The 20,031-nt window shown below is 37.2% G+C and overlaps 1 protein-coding gene across 1 annotated transcript in view; it reads left to right on the forward strand.

The window, feature by feature from the left end:
* Positions 1-20,031, forward strand: part of STARD9 (StAR related lipid transfer domain containing 9) — a 93,961-nt gene that overhangs the window by 26,119 nt on the left and 47,811 nt on the right. The window contains exons 4-8 of the mRNA XM_054635706.2: positions 11,014-11,130; positions 12,928-12,960; positions 13,044-13,105; positions 13,572-13,684; positions 18,806-18,875. Coding sequence (XP_054491681.2) covers positions 11,014-11,130; positions 12,928-12,960; positions 13,044-13,105; positions 13,572-13,684; positions 18,806-18,875 — 395 coding nt within the window. The remainder of the gene's footprint in view (positions 1-11,013; positions 11,131-12,927; positions 12,961-13,043; positions 13,106-13,571; positions 13,685-18,805; positions 18,876-20,031) is intronic.

Consider the following 20,031-nt stretch of genomic DNA (forward strand, 5'->3'; position numbering starts at 1 on the left):
TAAAATCCTTCAGTCCAACTGTTAATATAGCACCATTTTGTTCATCACTAGGCCATGTCCCCAGTTGCCACATCCACAAATCTTTTAAACACTTCCAGGGATGGTGACTCCACAGCTTCCCTGGGCAGCCTTTTCAGTGAAGAAAATTTTCCTGATATCCAATCCAAACCTTCTCTGGCACATCTTGAGGCTGTTTCCTTTCATCCTGTCAATTGTTACCTAGGAGAAGAGGTTCACCCACACCTCACCACAACCTCCTTTCATGTAGTTGTTCAGACTGACAAGATTTCCAGTGAGCTTCCTTTTCTTTTTCCAGGCTAAACAACTTCAGCTTCCCCAGCCACTGCTCATAAGACACATACTCCAGACCCTTCTCCAGCTCCACTGCCCTTCTCTGGACCCACTCCAGCACCTCAATGTCCGTATTGTAGCAAGGTGCCCAAAACTGGGCACAGGGTTTGAGGTGTGGCCTCACCAGGGCTGAGTACAGGGGAACAATCTGCCCTGGTCCTGCTAGCCATGCTATTGCTGACATAGGCCAGGATGCCTTTGGTCTTTTTGGCCACCTGGGCACACAGCAGCTCATGTTCAGCCAGTGTCAATCAGCACCCCCAGGTCCTTTCCTGTTGAGCAGCTTTCCAGCCACTCTTCCCAAGCCTGTAGTGCTGGCTGGGTTGGTTGTCCAGGATCTGGAACTTCACTTTGTTGAACCTCAGATGATTGGCCTGGTCTATTGATCCAGCCTGTCCAGATCCCTGTGCAGAGCCTTCCTGCCCTCCAGCAGATCAACACTCCCACCCAAATCAGCATCATCTGTTAACTGGCTAAGTGTGCACTCAGTCCCCTCATCCAGGTCATTGAAGACATTAAACAGGACTGGCCCCAGTACTGAGCCCTGGAAAACCCCACTGTATGTAACTCCATTGACCACCACTCTTTTGGCCTAGCCATCCCGCCAGTTTTCTACCCAATTTATGGTGCACCTGTGTTGTCATTATATTGCAAAGGTTTCATATTTTTTTCTCCTTAGTGCCAGAGTTTCATGCCTCTGTGATGTTTCTCATAGGCAGCTCCTCCAAGCACTAACTCTTTCTTCTCACAGTAGCCAACCAACTCCACCCTCAGCCAACCAATCCACTCTTTTATAGCACTCTTCTTCTTATTGGCTACAGCTGTGGCCTGTTAAAGTCAGGCCTGCTCCTAATCTTTAATAATTAACCCAGCTGCAACTCTTTAGGGGGTAAGATTACTTTCTATACTACCTTTATTTACTTATATTCTATCACCCTACACACCTGTAAGCCCTGCAAATATTCTAAGAACTGTCCATTTTGTCTTTATTTTAAGTAAGCAAGCAATAGAAATAAAAATATCTCTAGTAATTAAAACAGATATAGTCCTAAGTCTGTTGCCTGAAACTAGGATGGTTTTTTTTTCTTCCTGTGAAATAGAAGTAGAGACTGCTGTGTTTTATAAAAAGCATCCTTCTCATCTCCCTAGTTATGGAGGTATAATTTCTTTTAAACAAGAAGCTGTTGCAGTAGAGTGGCAATGCTTCTGGTTTGTGCAGTAACAGCATAAATTTTTTTAATAGATAATGAGCATTGCTTTATTAACAAAATATACTGCTACACCTTGTTTAACATCACAGTTTACAAATGTCTGTATTGTAGTGTAGAATCAGCTTACAGGTTGGTTCCAACAGTCTCATCATTGCAATTGTAAAAAACTGAAATCTGAGGTACAGTTAAGAACAAGCACCAGTGAGTTCCATGAGCACTTGCAAGGCTCTCCCCTGATTAAATAATGTCAAATGCAGAAAATTTACTTCTAGAAGCATGATGTCAAGCATATTGGGTTTGAGTACCATTGAAATGCAGTCATTGCTGATAGTTTTACAACCAGAATATGCCTTGTAGAATTTCTGGTGGCATTTTAAAAGAATTATTGATAAAAATAACTATTTCCAATGTCTTGTCATCTCTTTTGTTCAATTTTTACTTTCTTTTGGTCTCTTGTATGAAGGTTAAAAATTGAGCTAATCGCTAGGGAAGTATATTTTATCGGCTTAAGAGTTGTTTTCCAGTGTTGTAATTTTAAGAGTTGGTGATCTAATAGCAAAAATATCAAATTGAGCTAGATGACATATGAAAAGAGAATACCCATTTCCAGCTGAAGGAAAAAAACACAGAAATCTGTCTTGATAGTGTCATTGTGCTGTTGTTTGAGTATTTCAAACAGTTGTTAGCCCTTACTGAATTACTGAAAAATTTAAATCACTACTTTTTCCTTCTACCTCTTGGTAATAAAGTTACAGAACAATCTTTTTCCATCTCTATCCTCAGTCTTCTCACAAAATTAAGGGGCAGTTATTTAAGAGACACAGATGAGAATGGGTATTTATCTCTGCTGTCTTGTACAAAAAAAAATTGGTAACTTCATGTTGTTTTTCTTTACTTTCCTTTCACATGGAATCACAGACATCCACTAATGACCTGGGATCTTAGCCAAGAGCTAGAGGCAGTGGGAGAAAATGTAGGATATTTATAACTTCATTATAATCCATCGTTTATTCCTTGCTCCCTTCATTGTAAGAGGCGTATCATTCAGTATAAAAAAAACCACTTAACTCTCATAGTATTTATTTTGCTCATTTTAAGAGTATCAGTAAAATTAACTGCTCTACTTTTTTTTATTCTTATTTCTTTTCAGTGGTCATTCAGGCACAGATAACAATGGTATCACAACATTTAAAGTGACAGCTTACATTATTTTTCTGGCATGAAGTAATATCAGGGGCAGGGAAATGAGATGTCTAAAACATCTGGCCATGGAGTAAAACAGTGTAACTGTAGATAATATTGTGTTGCTTCTTCCAGCTGTGACATTAACCTTTGCTAGACCTTTTGAAAAGCTGAAGATTTTAGCTTCCCCCATTCCATTATTGAATGGTCTGGCCCAGAATTCACTCAGGAAAAATTTTCCTTCCTGGGGTATCGCTGGCACTGGTCTGAGTCACAGCGTTACTGTTCTGCTGTTGAAGATGCATAGCACAGAAATTAAATCTCTACCTCTAATATCCAGCACTGAAACCTGTGGTCCCAGGTTCTTGGGACAGAGAAATAAAACCACTTCATTTCTCATCTACTCATTAAGTGGTTTGTAGAAACTGTTGCAAGTTGTGTGTAGCTGGCAATTTATTTCCAATCTTCTTCCTTTCCCTAAGGATGCTTACGGAAGTTTTTATCTATTTTAAAGACCCCAAAACCGCAAAATGCTATGTGTGAATCTTAAAGTATTCATTAATAAAGCCAAAAATTGTCTGGTGTTTTTCAGTGTAGAAAGCTTTATTATGACAAATATAGCTGGACTAAGCTAAATCAATATTGATGCAGTGTCAAATACTGTAGAGTTTGGATTATATGGCTATTACATTAAAATTCCTCTTCTATAAATCAGTGATAACACAATAGGAATCCCTGTTGGAAAGGAAAAGAGATGAGAGGTAGGTGCTTTTGTACAGGTAGATGAAAATACAAACACACAATTTATAAATTGGACTGATGTGGTAAGCAGAGATTTTTTTCCTTTTTTCAAAAGGTGAGATTTTTTTAATGAGTGAATAAGATGTGTTTTCATGAATACACCCTATTCATGGTGCTTATTGCTGAATTTTATTTTATTCAGCAATAAAATAGCAGGAATATAAAGCTACCACTCATCCTAATCAGAATCCAATATTCTCCCTCCTGTTCCCCCCAGAAAAACAATAGATTTGTAAAATATTCTCTGTGTCTTGCCCTAGTGTTTTTATTCTATGGTTTCTCCTAAATACCTTAAGCTTGAACTTTCATGCTGTTAAATTTAGTGTGTGTCTGTACATTACAACACAGAGTAGACAGTTTTTCCACTGGAAGAAAAATTACACCTGATAAGAAGAACAAAGAGACCATTGTTGTCTGTCCCAGGGAGAATTAAAGCACAAAGGGATTTCAGGACACACAGGAAGTCTGTTGGCAGAGCCAAGAACAGAACTGTCTCTTAGGTTCTGCTGCAAATGCCTCTGCCAGGGCCCAAGCTGCTTGAGCTGGAGAGAAGCCGTCCCTTTCACAGCCCTGCTTCCGGTCGGACTGGGAAAAAGAAACTGAAAAGGCAGGATAGAGAGAAGGAAAAGAAATAATCCTGGTTGTGAAGCTGTGGCCTCTTGTTAAGAGAGAAAAACGTTCCCAAACTAACCAACCAATCCTTCCCCCCTTCCGCTTTATCCCATTCAAAGCAAGGAGTAATGTTGCTGAAGTAATCCAAATGTCACAGTGGAGGGTTCTGTGCAACTGATCAGCATAATGTGCTTCCCTGTGCTTGTGCCTTCTTTGCCCATGTACAGAAAGCCCTTCAGCTGACATTTGTGTAATATTTGTTAAGACAAAACACATGCAGAAAAAGCCTTGCATTATTGCAACAACCTCCTAGATTTGTTTTTACATATTCCTTCCTTGCATTCTCTTTCTGCCTTTTTATTTTAATTAATCTTGAGGGTTTTGTAAAGATTGTGGGACAAAGGCTTTCATTATTTTGGCAGGAATTGCTTAGTTCTGTATAATTCTATTTAATGAAATTTTTTTTTACTTATATCTGAGTCTTGGCAGCTACATTTGAGATATAGCAGCAATTTAATTAAACATGATTTAGTTGTAACCCAAACAGGAACAGCTTGAGGTGGACAAGACTCTGGAAGGAAAACACACCAAATATGAGATGCACCGTGTCTGTAATTCATAGTGGAGACTGTGGCAAACAGATACTGCAGGACTGAGCCTCTCAGACTTCATGCAGTTACTCAAACTGCCCTGACCAAATGGCTGAGTGTGATTTTGTGGGTGTAGTAAATAAGAGCACCTCTTTATTACTTAATTCATTTTGTAGCTGTGTCTGCTGCAGTTATATTGATACTCTGAAGCTTTCTGTCTACTGATGATGAAGTTTTCCCTTATCTTGCTTGCATGATAAATCTTTAATGGAAATCAGGCTGTCAAGTTTTTTCAACCTTTGTAAAGTCACTTGGTTCTGTGGTCAAAAGTAGCTTTTGGCTGTGTGTCTTGCTTCAGTTGAGTCTTTTCCACTTTCATTAAACTGGAGTAGTTTAAAGGCAATTTTTAAATTGTGCTGTGAAAGAAGATTGATTTTGTCTTTTGATTTTGGTCCTGGTTATTAGCTGTGGGAATTTATCTTAGTATTCTAATTTTAACCTAATGTTTTTCAGTAAAACTGGATTGCTTTTGGTGACTTGTCAATGTTGATGCTTGTGGACTATGCCATAATAAGTAGCAATTTTATTTATTCAGAAATCCTTTTATTTTTTTTTTTTGCCTTTACCAAATAAACCAATTAATTACCAAATTAATCTCTTGAAATTTCTGAGATTTCCAAGTTGGGTTTGTCAGTATCCTAATGTTACTATCACACATTTCAGACACTGGCAAATAAGAAAATACATGCTGTCTAAATAAGGCGCAATAAACTATTCTATTAACTTGTTGCTCCCAAAAGTTGTAGCTTCCTCCTTCTGCTTTCTCTTCCCCTTTCCTCTACTTCAGTCAAAGTTGGTCCTTGCTTGTTCATTGTTCTCAAAGCAAAATGCAAGTCTTATTTTCCAGAAGTTATGTAGGGGAAAAAAGCCCTGAGTGCCAGAAAACGCTTATTTATCAATATTGATCCCTTACATTTGCAAACTTGGCATTACATGCTGTACCTGAAAGTTTACTGGATTTTTTTTTTTCATGTGACTCTGAGACTTGGCTTGAGTGATTTGGAAAAACATTCAATTTCCCAAATTATTAAACCCCAAAGCATAACAGTCAATTTCCTGTCATTTAAAACTATTGATTTTTTTTTCTCCTTGCAATCCAGGTTCTGATTGGATTAAGAAAGAAAAGTTTTATGCTCAGGAAATTTATATTGCCAAACCTTAATTTCTGACAGAATGACCCCATTATCTTCAAAATGAAAGCATTTATTAGTCTAAGACGAATACTCTCATAGAATAGAGAGCCCCTTCCACTTAAAATGTAAAATATCTATTTGTTGTCATCAGCTGTGCTAGGTGTGTATCTATTCAATGCATACTAATTCAAAGAAAAGACAAAGGTACTGACATTAACTGAGCCTTGTGTTACAAAGTCAGTAGCATTAGTTTGAGCCTCATGCATTAGAGAACAGTTTAATCGTCTCCAACCTTTTGGAAGAACAAAAGAAAAACTGACAGTCAACACACTTGTGTCTGTCTTAGTGTGTGTCACAGAGAGGTTATAGACTGAAGGGATTATCCACAGGCCATTGGTCTGATAATAACTAAGGAGTCAAAGAATATAAAAGAAGAAAAGTCTTTATTATATGCACAGGCAGTTGGGAGAAATGGAACATGCTTAAACTTTTTTTCAAAAATAAATAAGCCTTTTTAAAAAGAAGAATTTGAAAACAAAAGGCTTTACACTTTTAATATCTGAGCAAAAAAATCAGTGTAAACTAAAGTCCCAAATGATTACTATTAATAAAATAAATCTGAAAATTCTTTCACTTTTGGTGAGTAACTCCATGCCATATTTTACTTCTTAGCAGTAGAACAAAATATATTTCAGAAAAAAATAGTCATCTGTCTGCTAATGCATACTTATAGACAGACATGGAGGTCTAGTGTGATAAATTGTGATACAATCTTAGGCTAATAAATAAGGTATTTTTCAGTGTCTTGAAAATTCATTATTTAAGAAAGACATAAAAAACCCACTATAAATTCTGGCACTTAAGCAAGCAAAGGAGAGCTGGGAGAAGATTTCTGATTCTGCTGTCCAAATGGGAAAGAATCAGAACAGATTATTGCTCTTATAAATCTCCTGGTAGCGAAAAAGATTGTTATGCTTATTACTCACAAATCTAATTGCAAAACATGTTTGCAATTTCTAAAAAGGAAGAGTTTTACTACTTTAGTATTATGAAACTCACTTTATAAAAGTTCATGCAAAGTGGAGAAGAAATGTCTTTTGTCACTTGGTCATCACTGTTTCTTAGGAGAGGTGGTATCCTTCTTTGAATCTCCCGGACTCCTTCAATTTTCTAATCCTTTGGTAAGACAAGGTGCATTTCAAATTGGTAGTCCTCATATATCATTTTAAAAATGGACTTTGTGGAAATGTTAAAATACTCAAGCATTCTTGAAGAAGCAACCCAAAACCATATCTCACTTTGTTCTACCAAATTTTATTTTGTTTTAATTGAGTAATAAATCCTGATGTTCTTGTCAGGGGTGACCTGATATAAACTGCAGTTTTTTGGAGTGGATTTACTTTGTTGTCCATGCTGATTTCAGTTTATACTTCATAATTTTTGATTTCCAAAACAATTTCAGAGATTTTTTGCAGAGTGGCACATTCATTTAACCTCTAACACATTTCTATTTCAAAAGAAATAAATAGTCAGTCTTTTTAGTATTCAGTTTTAAATAGGATTAACTCAAAGGTGAGAACTCAAGACTTTTCTTAATACCTTCTCTTAACTTTTCCAGAAAGACAGGTTTTTTTTCCACTGTTAGGACTGTTGACAAGTGATAAACTGTAGAATATTTCACAGATGACCATGGGATATGGACCACATACAGCTGGGCAAGTGCAGGGAACAGACATGGCAAAGGCAGTCAGGGCTTTGTTGAAGGGCTCATTCTTGCCTGGAACAAAGTGAACAGTGCCAGTCACGCAGAGCAGCCATGCAGGGAAGACAGAGCTGTCTCAGCCAGCTGAGTGTATTCTCTGCAGGAAACCATATCCAACTCATGTTCCTTGAAAAGCCTCGTCTTCCTGGAGTTTCATTTCAAATGTGAGACTTGGAAGGCTCCCAGAAAAATCTTCTTTTCCCTGCGATCCCCTCTTCATGATCAGCAAAATCTGTGATTCAATCTATTGTATCATGAAATATGTTAGTATATATGCCCAGAAATTAATTAGAGGATTTTTTGTATAAACTGCAGCTGTTATTGCTGATGGGTATTTGGACTTATGCCTCTGATATTAGAAAAAGCTTTAAATTCAATTACTCTCCTCCCTTTTTATATGTAATAAAGTAATAAATTCATTGCTGTGCTTCACTTCTCCATTTTTTCTGCAGTACACCAAAACAAAGAGGCTAAATTGAGGCTTTATTCAATTAAATTAATTGTAATTTATCCTCACAGAAGGAGAGAGAGTAATTTACTAGAAAAAAGAAAACAGTACAAATCAGCTTTTAATAGAAGTTCAGCAAATAATTTTTTTGAAATTCTGACGCATCACCATCCTAGGGTTATGTCGCTGCTTTTAGAATATCTAGTTTTGCTTGTAGTATATGTCTTCTCTCAAGGCCTAATTAAGAAAGGTCTGATTTGAAACATATTTGAATTAAAGCATCTGAGTAACCATTTGTGTTTAATACAGAGTAAATGTAACAGCTTGAACTGAGACTGTAGAGTTAGAGGCTCTTCTTTCAGAGTATCCAAGATACTCCTGCAGAGGGGGCATGCCCACTAATTTGCACAGTTGGTTTAAATTGCTATGGATGTTCTAGAATCTCAAGGAGTGTTATGAACACTAATGAGAACATCCCACAATCTTCTACTAATGGATAGCATTATTCCTACTTTATCTGTAGGAAAACTGAACCATGAAAATGTTAAATGAGTTGCACAACATCATACAAAACAGCATAAGAAGTAAAATGCTGTTGTTCTAAAACACCAGCTTCATTGTCCAGATGACATTGATTAGTGTTGCTATCCTGAAAGATAGCCACCTGAGAAGATTTCATTTTTTTATACTTAGATCAGTTACTAACTCTCAAAGATCCATTGTGAACCTTAAAGAAAGGAGGACAGCACTTAATGAGGAGACTATCACTGAATCAAGATACTTCTCCAGGCTGCATTTATCCCTGTTGTAAGAGGTTCTACCATGTGAAGTATGGTTTCTAAATTGATATGGAGTCCAGCTGCTTTTAGTACAAAGAGCCGTGCAAAATTCCTGAATTTATTCAATGTTGATACTCTGAAATGGGCACAGTATTGCCTTGCTCCCCTTACTTCAAGGTAATTCATCCTGTAATTTCTTAGTCCTTTATACTGCTTGATGCCAATCCTCTGTCAATCTTCAGAACTAGCTCTTGCCATCTTCAACTTAGATCAGATTCTTTCCTCCTGTCCCTTATATTCACATTTCCAGCTACTGATTTCTTTGAGGGGCTCACATAGGAGGAACTTTCTCCTTTGGACTTAAGTGTCCTGTCTTAGAGATGTCCTGCAAGTTTTATGTGCTAACCAGGTAGAGAAGAGATCCTAGTGGTGCTTCTACTGAGGGAAAGTTTAGTGTTCACTGGAGAATTGACATGAGAATAACTTTCCCTGGACCCTGAGCCCTTTTAAGCTCTCTGCAGGGCTTGTACTTGCCTGATAGCCCAATTTGCTGTTCACAAGCAAATGTGTGTGTGTTCAGAAGTGCCCCGCTCTGAATTCCTTGACCATCAGCTTAGAATCTACTCCTAATTAATATTCCTTACCTTAATATTCCTCACCTTAAACATTCCTTGGTGAGTTTTACACAGCCCTGTAGACCCCACTCAAATATCCCAAATTCTCCTGTTTATTTTTTTTCCCTCCAGATTGTTGACTGTGAAGTCCAGGTTGGCCCCCTCCAAAGCTCTGCTTCATTTTCTTAATGGCATCCAGTAGCAATTGGAGAGTTTGTCTCTATATTATTTTAATCCTTTTTCTATAACATTTGTATCCCTGTGTTTTGTTCATGGCTTTCTCTGTATGCTTTGAATGGAAAAGTTTCTTGAGCTGATAATCCTAGTGAAGCAGATGCTCTGACATGCCACATACCTTTACAAATACAAGCAGGAGTAGTCAAATTTTGCCAAATAGAAATGTTATTGATTCTTCAGCTGGAAATTAGCATCTTGTTTGAGTTTAAATATGATCTAGTTTGAGTTTAAATGTGATCTGAAAACTGAAATCTCAGGAGAGGTTTTTCAATCTGCTTTCTGAGTAGTTTAGGTAAAGTAGTGATATCAATGATTTTTTTCCTGTTGATTTTTGTATCAGTTTTAGTGCATTTATGTGTCCATTGGAGAAGCAAAGTACTTGGCAGTGGATGAGATTTCACAGCATGAAACACTGAAACACTGAAACCCTATATATCTCTCAATAGATACTCAATAGATACAGCTTTCTATGTGAACAGCAAAACCATTAATGCTTGTAACATCTCTTTTTCAAGGCCAAAGTGTGCAGAGGGGGAAAGTAGGAGGACAAACTGGTCAGAACTTCCTGTATGGATAGTTTGGCAGTGTTGGCCCAACTTTAGCAGCAACAGCAGGACCAGTGCAAGCTTTGGAAGTCCTGAGAGGCTGGCAAGGATTTGGTGGTAACAGGTCCTGACTCTGTAATACAATGAGCAGAAAAAGACACATCACTGTGTGTTTGGTGGGAAGAGAAGATAAAAGCGTGTGGCCTCTGGTGGTGTCACTTACTGACCAGATGGGCCAGGTAGAAATATTTCTTGGCTGAAATCTGCATGCAGGTTTGACTTTGCTTTGCTTCTGATCTGTAATTTTGATGCTGAGTTTATCTAAGGCATAAAAGAGCCTTGATCATACCTTTCAGTCACATTTATGATGAGAACTGTAAACACTCAGGGTAGGAAAGATCCTCAAGAATTCACATAGTCTGAATATAAAATAAGAGATAGCAGGCAGGGAAGCACTTAAACACTACTGCTCCTTGTCAGCAGTGTGCTTGGCATACCAGTGTCTTAAGGAAGATCTAACAAGTGAGTGCTGAACACGCAACGTTGAGTCTGATAACACAGAGAGACAAATGTGTGAAGATTCTTGTTCCCATGGAGTTATTAAAGGAGCAAGATCTGCAAGTAATGAAGAGTGTTTGCAGGGAGACAAACTGTTCATGCACTGTTTTATTTCTCTTGGTCTTTTCAGGTGTTCCAGGACCTTGGTACTTCTGTGTTGTCTGGTGCATTTAGAGGATACAACATCTGCCTCTTGGCATATGGACAGACAGGTTCAGGAAAAACTTACACAATGATGGGAACACCTGTGAGTTACAATATTCATTTTAAACTTGGGGTTGAGGGCAGGATGTCTAGCAGAAACATTGCTTCATTTTAAACAGTGGTTGTGGTGCTCAATGAGCAGAATGCTTACACGTGTTTTATCTGGTGTTAAACTTATAAAATGTGAGCCTTTACATTTAGGTAAAAAATGGAGTATCAGGTAAAAATATTTGAAATTGTGGTATAGTTTAAATATTTATTACTAGGTCATCATCTTCTTCTTACTACATATGAATCTTATCACAGAGTTAGAGGACAAAGAAAACCACCTCAATACCCCGGAATAGTTCTGTATTTTAGAAACTGTAACCCAAGATAATGCAAAGTATTCATTTCTATGTGATATTTTGGCAAACTGGCCTATGCTGAGATTAAATTGCTTTCACAAATAAAATTAGATACAATTCACAGTAATGGTTTTGTAACAGGCTTGATTATTACTTGTAATATTGACCTGTGGAAAGTAATACTTCCCTTCCAGTTTTGACACTCATTTGAATGGAATTTACAGAAGCTGTTACATTCTAAATTTGTCTACTAGGCACCACCTAAAGTGCATTTTAATCTTGCTACTCAGATTGATGGAGTTAGTTGATGATTTCCTGTGTTTTGCCACAACAGAAGGCCATTTGATTTTTATTCAGGAATATTCTTAGCTGTTCGTGAAACATACTGCTAAAAAGAAAAAAAAAATAGTTTGCATAAGTGGACCAGTATTTTCTACATCCCTGGGATTCAATTTTTAAGGTGAAGTAAGGGCAAAATGTGTTTAAACCCCAAAGATAGGAGGCCTGTTCTAACATAGTTTGTTCTTTTGATGAGATTTTAAAATTTTATTTTCTCAATAGACATCAGAAATAAGATTTAGTTACATTATTACCAGATTTTTTCAACGAAATTTCTGGATCTTGTGTTTCTAAGAGATTTCTTGCTTTAAAACTAATTTCTTTCTCCAATGCAATACTGCTTTGGGCTGATCTTTAATAACATGTATTCACTGTGAAACAATGTTCCAGTGTTTGGTATAAACAGAACTTTTGTCCATAGCGGTCCGCTTGGTGAACCTGGACTTTCTTCTTTTAAAGAACACAGTTTCAAGTGTGCTTTCTTTCAAGGCTTTCAAAAAAGCCTTTCATGCCATTCAGCAAGCAGAATCCACTTAAGCCCTGGTGTCTTTCCCAAGGTGTGTTCACACTGCTAAAGTGTGAGCAATTGTATCATAAGGAGAGTTCATTGTGCAAAACCACTCTGTTACCTCAGTGCTGTGTAGACTGGGCAAAATTTACATCACCTAGTCTGGGTATTGTTAGCAGCTCCATATCCTGTTCTCTCTGAGACACAAAATTTATAAATCTAGAATATAAAGATGTTCTAAGGCTCCTCAGTGATGCCATGGCATGAAGAAATAAAACTAGGATAAGGAAATCCCAAAAATATTAATGAGCAATCAAGGTAGCTCCAGTGTTGGCCTGGCTTCATCTCGTCTACAACACCTCTGACATAGACATGTCCAATATCATTACATCAAAGAGCTTTTGGATTTAACCCAAGCCCCTATACTTCTCATCAATGCTGTGTACATTGCTCTAAAATTACTTTTGGTATAATTAGTGATGCTGTTCTGAACTACACTGCATGGCTGTTTGTGTTCTAATCCAATAGTCATTACTGCACTATGATTCTGTCCTTTTCTTAAAACTTAGCTTTTGTTTAAAAATAGATTTTGCATAAGTGTTAGGAAATATATTATTTAATTTTTTTTTCTGTTTATTATTTGAAGGCATCCATTGGGCTGACACCTCGTATATGTGAGGTATTTTTTTTTCTTCATTTGAATTTAAGCAGTAAGATTTTCTTAATGTATTTTAAATTGACATAAACTTCTCATTTGTGAAGGGCCTCTTTTCTAGGAAGGATGATTACTCAGACCAGATGGCATCATGCAGGGTAAAGGTCAGGTAAGTGTATTACTGTTTTGGACAACAATATGAAGGCTTTTAACAGCATACTCACGTGATTGAACAAAGTAAAGACTAGTTTCTTTTGTTTCTGTTTTCTTAGATTATAGTAGTTTTGGAATGAGGGGGAAAACACAGAGGAATGATGAGGAAGTACTGGGTTTAGTTTTCCATCTAAGTATAGTTCTTTGGATGCTGTCTGTTCACTTTTGTATAAACAGCTGAAATAGGAATGCAGTGAAAATTTACTTGCTCTGTTTAACTCCTAAATTGAGCCATAATCCTACATTCTGGTCTTATTCATTGTTCCCTTGGACCTTACAAAGCATTGTGTTTGGAAATCTGGGGATTTGAGCCCACCAGTGCAAAAAATCTATGTAAGAGTCTGTTACATAGTCTAAATATACAGTTACTCCTTTTGTTTTGTTTTTAGCTGAGTGAATTTAGCTTTCCTTTTTCTTTCCAGTTTTCTTGAAATCTATAATGAGCGTGTCCGAGACCTGTTAAAGCAGTCAGACCAAAAGAAGCCTTACACCCTTCGAGTTCGAGAGCATCCTGAAACAGGACCATATGTCCAAGGTGAGAGTGGCCTTCTCAGTTAGCAGCACAACTGCAGGTGGACGTGTCCCAGGCGTGTTTCTGTCTTTGCATGTATTCCTGCAATGGTCATAATTGCCTCTGCCCTTCAAGGGTTACTTTTCTCAAATGTAGTTCTTGTTGTGTAATCACTGAAAGCTTTGCCTCTGTTATCCTACTGGCTGGATATCCTGCACTGTCTGCCTTTCCAGACGTATTATTTTTCTTCCTTTTATTTTAAAGAAATATTAACTTAATCAAGAAGTCTACCAACATTAGCTCTAAATGTGTTCTCCACACCAGCCTAAGGTCCCTTCATACCTGTTTCATACCTTGGAAGCAAAATATATATTAAAAAAAAAAGTAGATAAATTTAACTGTTTGATGTTGCAGGGCAGGCCGTGAGAAGCAATGAAAATCTCACCCAAGTGAAAACCTAATAAGCTTGATTTTCAATTGTCAACTTTTTCAGTTGTCTTTCTTACTTTAATTTTTGGCTTCTCTCTCATTTTTTTTCTACTTCCATTTTATTTTCAGTTTTGATTGTTGCTTTTACCCCAAGGTCTCATGCAGCTTTAAATTGCAGTTTGACCTTTGGTATTTCATGAATTGATTTGATCCTGGTGTAAAGTTTGCCAGCTACATTTCCGTGTATCTGACCAACAGCTGATAAAACTCACATCTCAAAACCAGTGCAAAATCATACAAAGAAGATTTACAGTGGACATCAGAAGGAAGAATGTCTTCCAAGCTGGGGGTTTGTTTAGAAAGTAAATGCATACATTTCCTTTTCTTCTTGCCTTATATCCAGTGGGCAGAATTCCAGAGTAGCCTCTGGTGTCACTGCCTCTGCAACTGCTTGGCTTGCCATCAAGTGAGCAGTAATACCTAGGGTAGTACACAAAATGCCTATCACATAGGATGTTATGGATCCTGTCACATCAGAGCAAATACTGATTGGTCCTGCCTTCTAAATAGAGTCCTTGTCTCTGTTTAGTGGATTTCTCTTGCTCTCCCTGACTGATTTTTCTCCCTGTTTTTCTTTATTACGGCATTACTCATCATATGGTTATCCTTCCTTCAGAGATTAAAGGAAGATGTGACAATAGATAGAGTGACTTGACTGTGTGATTGGATGGAGCCTGATTGAATGGAGCCCAGCTCTGACACCTTGGGCACCTGCTCTGTTGGTCATAGTGCATCAAACAAGCCATGGTTATTACCAATTCCTGCTCTCAAAATTTGAAATCAGCAATTGCAAAGTGTTGAACTTGCCTGGTCCTGTACACAAGGGTCTATCAGACATTCTGGTTGTTTCAACTGTGCTTTCCCAGCACATCAGCCTCCTGTTTTAAGAAGACTTGGAAAATAATAGATTGATTGATGGTCTCATTAATATGGCAAACATAATTCTTTGAAAAGTAAATTCATAGACATTTGGCTTTTATTGAGGGCTTTCCAAGATTCTCTTTCTACCTGCTTGTAACTTTCTTTTAGCAGCTGCTCATTCAGCATGCAAGAAAGGGTCTTTAAACTGCTTCCTTCCTTGGCAATTTCCACCTCTTTTCTCAGGCCTTATATCTCCAGTGATTCCTTGGCTGCATATAATGGAGTTTCCCTGTTTTAAAAGAAAATAAAGTTATAACTTCTGCCAATGGGCTGGCTTGCCTTTTGTCACTGTTTTGTCTTCATCTGGAATCTTCCAGGTCAATTCTGTCACTTCTTTTTAAATTCTATTGTGGCTTTTGTTGTTGTTGTTGTTATTGTGGAGTTCATTTCAGGGGTTGGTTGGTTGTTTCTATTGTGCTTTTTTTATTTACCCATTTTGCATAAGGATTTTATTCTTGGATGCAACTGAAATTTTTGACTGGAACGATTTTATGCTAGAGTTCTGAAATATGCCAATAAAGTTCCCAGTTGATTAGATTTTGTAAACTAAGAGAAGAGATAATGGCAAAAGATTAGTCTAAATAATATTTGCTGCTTTTGACTACAGTTGTAAATTTAGTTTAGATTATTCACTCCCTCTGTATATTATGACAGCCTCAAAAAATAATTGTGTTAATGCCTGTAAGAAAAAAAATTTATTTTCAATGGTAATTGTGATTCATGTTTTTTTAAAAAAAACTTATCACATGCATGAAAAATGAAATAATTTCTCTGCTGAAGACAGCATGGGGTGCAATTGGATGCTGTTGTGAGACCATGTGAACTGAAGTAATTTCAGGCTGATGAGCCAGTGGCAGCAGAGTTCTTTTATTTTAGATATGTGTATACAATATTTATTAATAAATTTGCCTATGCAGTTTATGCAATTGAGAACTGTGACAGTTTGCTTTACTTGAGACAGCCCTAGTGTTGTTGAGGAGAGGGACTAATGAAATGTGATGGAACTACATTCATTAACTCACATCAAAAATAAGCTGCAGTGACTTAAATGCAAGTTTGAAGTCTAGGTAGCTTGATTTCAATAAGATTGAATTCAAGAAAGCCTCTTGTGAAGAGGTTCACAACACTGGTACAAAATTCCCTTCTCAACTGCACTAATGTATTGCTGCAATCAAAAATTGCTGAGCTCTGTAATGAGGGTTTTCTATGTGCTGAAGTAGACTTCGACAATTTTATATGTAGTCTCTCTGTCCAGGATCAGAGTGCAAGAATAATATTTCCAATAGCTAGACAGCTAAGATGAAAATTATCAGCAAGTTTACTAGGAGAGCTTGATTTGTGTTTCACTTCCAGGCAATTTACTGTATGGGAGAAATTAAATTGGTGAACATCAACAAAGCTCAGAAATTTTCCATTGTTTTCCATAGATCAGCAAGTTAAGCACTAGCATCTGTATTTGCATTGCACTTCTTGCAAGCAATCAGCAATTTTAAGGTTTGCTGACTCCTAGGAGGAACTCCTCAGTGTCCATTAGTTTTAGTTGTGTGTTTGGTGTCAATGACATCCAGAGTACAGTTAGCTGTGGATGAAGAGTAGAGAGAGGGGAAGAAAACTTTTTCCTTTTAAGGACACTTAGATGCCCTGGGCAATGCATTTTCCTTTTGCAAGTCCAGTCAGAAAGTCCCAGCTCTGAGCATTAAGTATTTTAAATGTTTTCCAACCCATTGTTTTTTCATGTAAAGGCTGAAAGATTGTAGCCTTTAAAATGCTGCAAGTGTTTCAATGCTTTGGATTGGAATCGTTTCAAACTTCTCCCTCACAGATGGTTGCACTGTTAAAGAATCAGCCCCTCTTAAATCAGGAAATGATGCAATCTATTTTATTACTCTGAGACAGATTTCTGGGGGAGATCCTATCTTACTCCAAGGCAGATTTCTAGAGAAGAAAGTGGTTTTGATCTTTCTATGGGACTTGAAAATGACCTTTCTTTTTCTGGCAGCCAACAGAACACTTCATCATTTCTTTTCAAGCAGCATTTAAAATATTTCATTAACCTTATTAAAAAGCTAATTGTTTTAAACTCTCAGAAAGATTCACAATTACAGTGCTTAGGGAAATGTAGACAGGTAAGAATTTTTTCCATGCTTCTTTTTTATAACAGTATTTTTATTCAGTTAAATAAGACCCTGAAAAGGGGTCTGGTAAAACAATATATGATAGTTTCCATATTCTGAGATTTGAAGATCCCAGTGCGTCTGGAAAAATAATGGGCCTCTTTCTCAAATGGAAAATGTGATGACTTCTGGAATTAATGTGTTGTAAAGAGACACTAGAGAGCAGAAGAAATACTTTTGTTTGAAAATCTTCCTATACTTTTTGTGTGTGCAAATGTTAATGAATGCACACTGCAGTTAGGTTTTTTTTTTTTTTTAGGTGTGGGTGATCCAAAAATCTTGGTTTTTTTTCTTTATATGGATCGGTTATTAAAGAACTAAAGTTAAATCTCTTCTTTGTCTTAGGTTTTACTTTCATTTAGAATTAAGCAAGCTGTTATCATGAAAGGATAGACTCGAACAATATCAAAAATACCTATTTCAGTCTGGTTGAATTTCATATTAATCTTGACTTACATTCGAACAGTAGACAAATTATTTGATCCAAGTAAATCAATATTTTCTTCAGTACTTTCCCTTCACCCATACTTTCGTGGTCTGTAGTAAAACAAATCTAAATCTGTGGAGGGGGAGGAAGTTGCCCTGGATTCCAGCTGTGAGATAAAGCATTCTGCACAGGCATGTTTCGCTAGCTGTGATATGACAAAGACTTGCTTCACAGCTCAGGTGTTTTTTTAAGGAGTCACTTCAGTACAAATGATAAATAATCCTTGGTGACATATTGGAGGCATATTAAACTGGATTTATGGGGAATCCAAGGCGTTGAGGACGATTCTGTGCATGTGCTGGAATTCCCATTCTGCCGGGGGCTGGCAGTGCCGCAGCAGCACAGCAGCACACCGCCCTCCACTGGGCCCCTCCTGGCCATGACCGCCCCTCCACACGGCGGGCTCTCAGCGTCGGAGTCCTTGCTCTTCTTTAGAGCGTTTTCCCCGCCTTAAAAATAAAATCAGATTTAAAAAACAAACAAGTCAAAACCAACCAAAAACAAACTGAAAGGAGAAGACAAGAAAAGGCCAGATGATTCATATCATTATTCAGGGAGATCCTTCAAAAAGCCCTCTTAGGGGAAAAGTGCATGAAGATCCCCAAGTGCAAGCTAAAGCCTATTTAATAAAGTGGTGAATATTCACAGGGGGTCGTTCCTAGTTGAGTTAGTTGCATGAGCAGAGCCATCATCCTGAGCAATGGCCAAAATCTTTTTTACAGGGTCTGTACTGAAACAGAAGCAGTGACATAGCTGAAAATTTATTATGGATTTATACTGTTTTTTAAGTACCATTGTTGTGCAGATGAAAAAGTTCTGATCTGTGAAAGTATGAGGTACTTTTTTCTACTAATGTCACTGCATCAGAAAGATGAACTAGAATTTTTTACATAATTTTTTTTAAATTAAATAGTTGTGTTTTTTAATAAAATTTACTCTAGTCCAGAGACTACTTGTACAACTGACTGCCATCTCAGCAGAACATTCTTATTCTCCTGATGTTGGGTAAATTGTTGGATGAACTGAATGAAACTGAGAAAGCTAAGTATTTAACTCTTCTTGAATCTTTGGCAGGTTTGACTCAGCATTTAGTTACAGACTACAAGCAAGTTGTAAAACTTCTAGAAGAAGGAATAGCTAAAAGGTATTTTACATAACAAACCAGCTCTATCTGTATTTAACTATTCTTTCACTGTATGTTCATTTCACTGATGTTTATTTTACTGACTGGGTTGGCAGTGCTTTGTGATGACAGGATGTCACATTTGGTGATCTGGTGATATGAGACACACATGAGACCTTACCTATCATCATATTGTCCAGAGCAAGAGCTACAAGCACTCATGAAGATCTTTCTTCACCACTGATCCTGTGCTGACTTACCCACAAAATTCCACCATCTGTCAGTGACAAAAAATGCAAGCCAAGAAAACATTTTGCTGTAAACAGACATCTGTTTTCCCCCTTCACTTGCTCAGGATACTTTAGACTGGATAGCTTTCAACTCGCTTTGTTGTATAATTCAGTGATTTAAAACTGCTGATAATGTAATGCATACTTATTTATTTTCTAGAAATACTATGTTTACAATTATTTGGTTTTATTTCTATAAGTTCTTAGTCCAAATTGTGTGTTTGCTGTCAGTGAACTGTGGGGTTTGGAACACTGGTGAAGCCAATGATTTTGGCTCTCATTAGTTAAGACATTTTTTGTCAAGAAACCTTGAAGATCTTTACAAGTGTCATTGCAGTAATGGAAAATAGTTATATTTGAAAGAATTGCCCAAATCCTAATCACAGTTCCAAAATTAATATTAAGTCTTATCATAAGAGTAGTCAACATTTTAGAATAACAGTGATGCTGGGAAGTAAATAAAAACTAAGGTGCATTATCACAAAAAACCCCATAGAATATACATCAGGAATAAGTTTTGCTGTTTCTGCTTGTAGCAATTAATAGATGCAGCTTTATGGTGAAAAAAAAGACTAAGTACAACAAAATTCCAGGTGAATACATGGGTTACATGTGTTGTGAGTAATTGAGATGTGAATTTGCTCTGTAACTACCTTGTGTATTGTTGGAGGTGAGGGGTACTAACACTTCCTCCTCCAAATCTTGGAGCACTATCTTTTTCTCTTTTACTTTATTATCTTTGGTGCTGTGTCCTTACATTCTCTGCCCACTGTAGGGCTGTTTTCTGTCTTCTGCCCTTTACCTAATCGTTTGTCCCCCTCCAGCATCTGGAGACCAGTTCGCATTCTCCTGCTGCCTCAGCTTTGGCTTGCTTTTAATCACATTAT

Source organism: Agelaius phoeniceus, chromosome 6 (genome assembly GCF_051311805.1).
Source record: "Agelaius phoeniceus isolate bAgePho1 chromosome 6, bAgePho1.hap1, whole genome shotgun sequence".
NCBI lineage: Eukaryota > Metazoa > Chordata > Aves > Passeriformes > Icteridae > Agelaius > Agelaius phoeniceus.